The sequence below is a fragment of the Pelobates fuscus genome, chromosome 8 (assembly GCF_036172605.1).
Source record: "Pelobates fuscus isolate aPelFus1 chromosome 8, aPelFus1.pri, whole genome shotgun sequence".
Taxonomy (NCBI): Eukaryota; Metazoa; Chordata; class Amphibia; order Anura; family Pelobatidae; genus Pelobates; species Pelobates fuscus.
The window spans coordinates 67,436,537-67,445,623 of record NC_086324.1 but is presented as its reverse complement, the minus strand read 5'-3'; the positions used below and the strand labels follow the sequence as shown (position 1 = coordinate 67,445,623).

Here is a 9,087-nt window from a genome sequence, read left to right as displayed (position 1 = left end):
CAAAGTCTTAAAGGGACATTATTCCCAAACGTCCCAATATGTCCACGGATGATTCTAAAAGGGCCAGCAGCAGCAATATAAATTAAAACATGCCCAAATATAGTTCAAACGTACCAATTTTCCAGGGGCCATAGTCAGCAGGTAGGAGGCAGGCAGCCAGGCCCCTCCAATGTCCCGTGGCGAGGCGGTTTCCGCCACAGGGGGAGATTGGGGGAGCAAGAGAATTCTGTACATACATGCGCTTGTGATGTAAATCCGGCTCTCGTTAAGATGACTGCGGCACATCTAATAAGCCATGTGGCTTTGAAAGGAAGCTACTTCATGTAGTCATTTCCTGCCAAAGTGTGGCAGAATCTTGGATCCACCATTACTCAGGACACTAGTCACCTCATACAAGTGGCTTTATCTGTGGCTATTGGTCAAGTGATTGAGCAGTCACTTATTCAGAGTGTTATAAAACTAGCAATCACAGGACTGGGGCCTGACTGCCATGCCGAGTGGATGCATTGTGTACAAGCTCTGCAATTGAATCATAATTCTTATTACCGGCATAGGCTAACTCTCTCATACACACTGACACAGCCGACAAGGTTAGTTTGTTTTTGACTGGCCTACATAACTACTAATTTTCTCCATTACTTTCTTATGCCTTATTATGCTATAATATCTTTAATAGTTATCGGAGGTCCTATCCTTGTCTTGGTTATGCCTGCTGTTGTGGTGGCCAAATCATCCAATGACCCGTTTGGAATATAGCTGCCCATTTCTCATTTTTGAATACTAGCCTTTTTCATAGTAACTATATGTCTCACTCATGGTTGTTTAGTATTTTTAATTTCAAAATGAGGCCTAGGATCTCAAGATGTGACACGTTAAATCCCTCATCGAACTCTATAGCTATTGAGTGATGCAGACTGCACCTGAGGAAGACGTATTGTGATGTTGAAACGCGTTGTGCTTGATGCTGACATTACCCAATTTGTAATGTAAGATTTTAAATGCTTTTTAATAAATAATTCATTTGATATATTTCTAAAAATTGGTGTTTTGCCTGCTCTATTTCCCTTGTATTCAGAGGTTCAAGCTCCAGCCTTGTGGACTTCAGTGGAAATTCTTCCCTAAAGCGCTTTTACCTGAGCCAGTTTATTCACTAACAGGCTCCAACCCATGTGAGTGGGACCATTAAGACTGCTATTTTTGATCCATTTTGCATTGCAGTATTATACTATGCTCTTTTTTGTTTATTATGTATAGGAGCTTAATTGACACAGACCTATTATAATAAGGTATTTACCCTTATTTTACACATATAACTTTGGGATACACCACCAATATATTATTGCGTGTATCTATCACGAGTGCTGCACACTTCTTTGTATTCTCATTTATCAGTAGCTGCGGTCATTAATAGTGAAAGCTTACAAGCAGCTATTTACAGACTAGGGTGTAAAAAAAAAAAGTCATATACGGATGTGGCAACAGGAGTTATAGCTCAAAGCATATAATCTTCCTCAGTACAAATTGTGAGTTTTAGCAATATTGATGTATACGATGGAGAGAATCTGCCCTCTAGTGGGTAAATTTTACATTACAAGGATTTTTCAACTGGGAACAAGACCAAAAAAACAAACAAACAAACAAAAACAAAAATGCAATTTAATTTGCAATTATTTCAAACAAAATTACTAATTGAGATAATTTAGAAGAAAAATAGAGAGATGAAAAAAAAACATCATAAGGAATCGTTATTCTGAAAAGTACACAAACCTCTAGTGTGATAAATCTTTCCTCAAATATTTATTTAGTAAAAGTGTAAATTCCAGAGATGTGATTGTTCCTGTTAATTCAGCTCTGCCCAATTATATTTACCCATTTTAGAAAAGTTAGATTTACCCAGTTATACTTTAATAATTACATTTATTCATGGTCCACATTTTTCCAATAAAAAGTTACATTATATATTAAAGGATCATCATTAACATGTCTGACTTCTTATGCATGGAGTTTTGGTTTGCATGCTAGAACACACACATGCCTAACGTGCAGCTCCAGAGTGGCATGAAAATCGGATTCTCCCAAAGCATCTAAGAACCTAGGGAAATGGGAGAGAAGAGCAAGCTCATTAGAATAGGTGATTTGACCTCAGATCAGCACATAAGTGTAAGTAGTTCAGCACATAAGTTTTCAGTAGTTCAATTGGGCATTTGCTCATTAAACTCTGTTTGATGATTGTATTGTTTACTAGATAAATATTTATCATAGAAATTAAAAATTTGATTTTTAATAAATAGACAGCTTACTATGCATATAATTGTGAACAATTCATTTTAATAAACTTAATATTTTGCTGTACTACTCCCCTTAGAGGTGCTACTGTTCTAGAAGTAGATCTGGTAGTCATTTGAGCCTGGCCTGCTGCCAAGTGACTTGGTCGTCCCCCTTATACTTGGTAATGGAAATGTAACATGAACAAGTGAACATTCATTGGACAAAATTCTGTGAAGATTACCAAATTCTAATGGAATGGCAATTTTAACATTTTCTTGAGCCAAATCCAATCCAACCTGCCCCATTATGCTGGAAGCATTCAATGTCTGGTTTAAAACCAGTGCATTTTGTATCCAAATCCTATAGAAAGGGTAAAAATTGCAAAATCAGGACCAAAACGCATCTGATAGGATGTACATGCGCAAATAATCATTTACTTGGTTTTTGCCAGTGAACAATAATTATCTGGACTATTTGGCAGCACTAGAAGATAGTTAAGAAATCCTTGGCAGAGGGGCGTGGTTTGGACACGGAGCGAGCTGGACGTGTTTGCCTAGAGCTCCGCTCCGCCGCACCGCTAACCAGCAAACATTAGCTCTTAAACTCACCTAAAAGAAACTCAATCTGCTCCCAGGGATGGACAGGAGGCAACAACAGAAGAAGAACCCAAAAAAGGGCCAGGAATCCGGTGCCTCCGTGGCAGAATTCTTCACCACGCGAGCTGCGACCCCAGATCGCCAAGATGGCGGCGGCGGCGGGAAGGAGGGAGGTGAGGAGCCGGCGCTCGGGACCAATGCTGCGGGTCCCCAGAGCACTCCGGATACAGCCCAAATACTCACCTTACTTGCCGAAGTGAAATCGTTCTTGGCCGGTGAGATAGACCGAGCCGTCAAGCTGCTCCGGGATGAAATCCAGACCCTGGGAGACCGCACCACGAGGCTGGAAACGAGGCTTGAAACTACAACGAAGGCCCATAATACGGCCATCACGCAGATTAATCAATTGACAGCCAGAATGGAGGCAGCTGAATTGATCATCGAGGACATGGCAAATAGATCACGCCGCAATAATATACGTCTGAGGGGCCTCCCAGAAAACGCGGGAGAGGGCCCTGTGGCGGCCATAGTTTCTACAATTCTGAAACCGCTACTGCCTGATATCCCTGAACACCAATGGCACATTGAAAGAGCCCACAGAGCTCTGCGAGCTAGGAGGCCGGACGCCGACTACCCCAGGGACATTATTATAAGGTTCCTGCATTACCAAACAAAAGAAGCCATCCTTAAGAAGAGCAGGGAGGCCCGAATCACCTTCCAGGGTGCTGACCTGTCTGTATTCCAGGACTTAGCTCCCACTACCCTACAGAGGAGAAGAGACTGGAGGCCCATTACGGAGGCACTACGGGATGCGGGTATCCGATACGCCTGGGGATACCCCTTCAAGCTTCTGGCATTCAAGGAGGGGAGAACACATGTCCTTCACCCAGGAACGGATGCACGGTCCTTCTTCCAAGCCATGGAATTGCCAGCCCCTGAGGGAATCCCCAAGATGGTAACGGAGTCTGGAGCCCTACAGCCCCTACTGAGAGAATGGTATACCGTCGGAGAGTGAGGTACAGGGGCACAATACATGTCAAGGGACAGTGACTGTCCATGAACAGTTCAACGGGGGTTGGGAAGGGGACCGAGCCGGCTGACTTGGGGGGGGTACTGGGAGAGGGACAATACATTTCAGCAAGGGATGTGGGAGACCACTTCCAGACAACCGGGGTTTGACACTGAGCACTGGACATCCCGTATAATAATATTTGGGTGGGGGATGGGGAAAGGGGGGTCTGAGTTTTGCCGAGATTGGGTGTTGGGGTACTGGTCTTTGATTATGAAACCCAGAATTCTGTATGGTATTATATCCCGTATACTTTGTGTTTATCTGTAGATCCAGACCATAGCCATGCTGCCAGACCCCAGGTTCAGTCTCTTTCTTAAACTATGCGATCACACAACAAAAAATAGAAAAAAAAAAAAAAAAAAGGGGGAAAAATACGTGGTAGATTTAAGTGCCATCGACCCGGTTGACCACGGAGCCCCCATTATTGCATATTGCATGTGAGAGGTCGCGACCTGCGATTACCTTCCTAGGAGGACCAGACGAGACCCGGCCCGGGTGTATGGGAGGGGGTGGCCGGGGAGAACGGGCTTTGGGGTGACATTGTATGCAGGGCCGGCCTTAGGGGTGTGCGAGCTGTGCGGCCGCACAGGGCGCCATGGAGCAGGGGGCGCCGTGCGGCCGCACAGCCGGCCGGGATTTTAAAAAAACAGTCACCAGGAGCTGCACTGCCTCCACAATGAACTCCACAGGTAACTGTGATTGTCAGGTGAGTGTGACTCTCTGCCTGTGTGTATTACTGTCTGTGTGTGTGTGTATGACTGTCTGCCTCTGTGTGTGTATTACTGTCTGTGTGTGTGTGTATGACTGTCTGCCTCTGTGTGTGTATTACTGTCTGTGTGTGTATGACTGTCTGCCTCTGTGTGTGTATTACTGTCTGTGTGTGTGTGTATGACTGTCTGCCTCTGTGTGTCTGTGTGTATGACTGTCTGCCTGTGTGTGACTGTGTGTATGAATGTCTGCGTGTGTGTGTGTGTATGACTGTCTGCCTCTGTGTGTGTCTGTGTGTATGACTGTGTGTGTGTCTGTGTGTATTACTGTCTGCCTCTGTGTGTGTCTGTGTGTATTACTGTCTGTATGACTGACTGCCTCTGTGTGTGTCTGTGTGTATTACTGTCTGTGTCTGTGTGTATGACTGACTGTCTGCCTGTGTGTGTCTGTGTGTGTGTGTGTGACTGTCTGCCTGTGTGTGTGTGTATATGTCTCCCTGTGTGTGTGTATGGCCGTCTGACTCTGTGTGTGTGTGTGTGTGTCACATACAACCAATACACGCATATCACACACTGTTAATACACCGATTACAAATATCACACATAGCATACATATCACACACAGTCATCACACCTACTATCACATACACAGACAACACAAACATTACAGCATACATGGATGACGGGGGGGGGGCGCTGTGAAGATTTTTCGCACAGGGCGTCTAAATGCCTAAGGCCGGCCCTGATTGTATGCACCGTATTTTTAATATGTGTATGTATTCGCTAGTTATGATCTGCATGCATGGGAGCCGCATAGCCTACGGACCTACGCTAGGTGCCCCAGTAGTGGCCAAACGCCCCACCCAAGCGTATAAGGAGGGTTGGCCCAATGGCCAGCGTAGACGACCCTGGGGGAAGGTTATGGGTATCTCCCATCTCTTATAGCCTAAATGGTTTATCAATGTTCAAACGATTATGCTGCTTGTACAGCGCTTATCAACTGGGTGACCGCAAATGCTTCTGGGTCAGCGCTCCGCTTCGCGCGACAGCGTCCCCTTCCCCTGAGACTTTGATCACGTGCTCCTTATAGTGCCCTTGCGCCCCACGAAAAGGGCATCCCCCAGCTGAGCTTGGAACAACTATAGGGGTACGGAGGTGATCAGGCCTAGGGGTTAGCCCCGTGGCCCGGAGGAGAGGGAGGGGGTGCCCGGATGATATGGGGATGGGGGTAGTAATGTATGTATCATACCTATGTTGAGTGCATGTACTCGCTATTTCTGACCCACCTGCATGAGAACCAAAATGTATTGCCTACTTATACACGCGGCATAGCCCCGCAGCAGACAACTACCCCACCCGGAGGTGTTAGCAGGGATGACCCAATACGCTCCTTGACTAAATAGCTAGTTAAGATACAAGTGCATACACTGATAGTACGGCACTCCCCCACTGGATAAATGTAATTGTTACCACTAGATCACTGTTCCGCTCCCCACGCATGCGGATTCCCCCCCCCCCCCCCCGTAGCCCGGTTTATGGCTAGGAGGACGACACCCCACATAGAACTGGCGACTAGTGAGTCCAGTCTTTTTTATTTTTCTTCCTTTTTTCTTCTCTTTTCTCTTTACCTTTGTCTCTCTTTCCCCCCTCTACATACCCTCATTCCTGCCCCCCCCTCTGGTATGCGATAGTCTCAGAGGCGGAGGCTCTCCTTATAACACTTATGATCGATATCTCTTATAGCGCTAGGGACGATCGGATAGGGAGCCCACTAACGGGTGACGAGCGGCAAACACCGCAACAGATATGGCTCTAAAACTACTTTCCATAAATGTTAAAGGCTTGAACGCCCCTAGAAAGAGACGCCTCATGCTTAGAGAGATCAAACGGCACAATCCTGACGTAGCTCTCATTCAAGAGACACACATTTCTCAAAACACGACGCTTCGCATTAGAGACAGTACTTACCCTATTTCCTATGAGGCTAGATCTCATCGCAAACACAATGGGGTGGCTATCTTAATACACAACAGGTGCCCGATCCAAATACGTTCCACAGACATAGACACGGACGGCAGGTACATCATACTGTCAGGGACACTGTACTCCCATTCAGTACACATAATCAATGTGTATGCCCCTAACTTACCAGACGCAACATTCTGGGAGACAATGACAGATAAAATTAAGGCCCTACCGTACGGTATGTTAATCATGGGGGGTGACTTCAATGCCGCACCGTGTCCAGCAATAGACAGAAGCACCAAGACGGGCATCCAGAGGTCACAGGGCAGGGGGGGTCAGGACAGAATGCTACATGGTTTTCTCCAAAACACCAACCTGATTGACATGTGGCGGGCCCAGCACCCCGGAGAACTCGATTACACCTTTTATTCCGCACCACACGGTACCTACTCGAGGATTGACTATTTCCTCGTTAACGATACAAGCATGGCAAAGGTAAAAGAGACCACAATCGGTTCTATTACATGGTCAGACCATGCCGAAGTCACCCTGGACCACCTGTGCGCAGCAGCGCCTTGGAACTGGAGGATGAGCCCACATCTGTTACGCGACGAGGACTCCAAAGCTGAAATACGCGCCGACATACAAAACTACTTTAACGAAAACGAAACGGATGATGTTGCCTCCAACACGGTGTGGGCGGCCCATAAAGCTGTGATCAGGGGCACATGCATTAAACTTGCAACGAGAAAGAAAGCTCACAAGGCCAAAGAGGTGCACAGACTACTGGGAGAACTGAGGAAAGCAGAGCAGAGACATAAAACCGCTCCAACCCCCCAACTCACAGAGCAAGTGCAAAAGATCAGGCGATCCTTAACCGCTGTACTGATGGATGACACCATAAGGGCCCTTAATTGGACCAAGAGAACGTATTATGAACACTCGAACAAAATGGACACCTTATTGGCCAGGACCCTGAGACCAAGGCAAAACCGGGCCCCAATCACTGCGATTAAACACAGAGACGGAACGATAAAAAACACCCCAGCAGAGGTGGCACAGGTATTCACCGACTATTATAAAAAACTGTACAACCACACGCCCCGGTCTCAAACGTCTCAGGAAGAAGCTGACATGCAAATGCACAACTTTGTGCAGGACCTCGACCTACCAAAACTCTTGACGGCATCAGCACAGCTCCTCGAAGAAGCTATAACAAGGGAGGAAGTGGATAGGGCTATAGCAGGCCTGAAAGGTAACAAGGCACCGGGACCAGATGGCTTCGATGGGACGTACTACAAGTCCTTTAAAGAGGAACTATCCCCACACCTAGCGCGAGTGTTCAACGACCTCATGGAGGGCGGCAACACGGAAAGCAGTATGTCACTTGCTAACATAATTCTCCTCCAGAAACCTGGCAAGGATCCACTACTCCCTGACAACTATAGACCCATTTAGCTGATTAATCAAGATATTAAGATACTGGCGAAGATACTGGTAGACCGATTAAACCCAGTGTTAAAAACTCTGATCCACCCTGACCAAGTGGGGTTCGTACCAGATAGACAGCTATTTGAAAACACCCGGAGAAATATAAATCTAATATGGCGACAGAGGGCCTCTACCACTCCCACACTACTGGTCTCGCTAGACGCGGAGAAGGCCTTTGACAGGGTCGAGTGGCCATACCTCTTCGACCTACTGAAACACCTGAACTTCCCCGAACGTTACGTGACCTCAATCAGGGCCATGTACAATCATGCTTCAGCGCAAATTAGGATGACGGGAGCTGGACCCCAACCCTTTTTTCTGAAGAACGGAACCAGACAAGGCTGTCCCCTCTCCCCCCTCCTGTTTGTGCTGTCGCTTGAGCCACTCATGCAAGCCCTGCGACGACACCCCCTGATTACAGGGATCAACGTAGCGGGCCAAGAGTTTCTCGCCTCCGCTTACGCGGATGATGTTCTGCTGACCCTCACGAACCCCATAGCATCCATGGCGGCACTCAGAGGCCTACTGACACAGTTCGGGGCCTTCTCCGGCTACAAGGCGAACCTGGATAAATCAAGTGCCCTCCCGCTCGGTATGACACCAGAGGACATAACGACCATACAGGAAACTCACAACATTCTGATAGTACGTGACCATCTTAAGTACCTAGGAGTACGCCTACCTGCAGACCCAAAAAATCTACACCATCTGAACTATACCCCTTTGATCAAGACGCTCATACATGACATGGACAATTGGCAAGACAAACCCATTTCCTGGATAGGGCGCATCCACACAGTAAAAATGAACATCCTACCGAGAATACTGTTTCTCTTTCAGGCGTTACCTGTCAGACTACTCAAATCAGATCTGGCACACCTCCAGAAAGCAATAGGCGATTTCATTTGGCACAACCGCAGGCACAGGATATCCAGAAATGTACTATATAGACAGAAACAAAGAGGAGGGCTGGGCCTGCCACACCTTT

At 46.8% G+C, this 9,087-nt stretch overlaps 1 protein-coding gene across 1 annotated transcript in view; it reads right to left on the bottom strand.

Moving 5' to 3' along the window:
• Positions 1-1,601: 1,601 nt before the first annotated feature.
• The window catches only part of LOC134571248 (putative methyltransferase DDB_G0268948), a 70,077-nt gene continuing 62,591 nt past the window's right edge, over positions 1,602-9,087 (bottom strand). The window contains exons 6-7 of the mRNA XM_063429421.1: positions 2,036-2,092; positions 1,602-1,605 (exon numbers count right to left, since the gene is read on the bottom strand). Coding sequence (XP_063285491.1) covers positions 1,602-1,605; positions 2,036-2,092 — 61 coding nt within the window. The remainder of the gene's footprint in view (positions 1,606-2,035; positions 2,093-9,087) is intronic.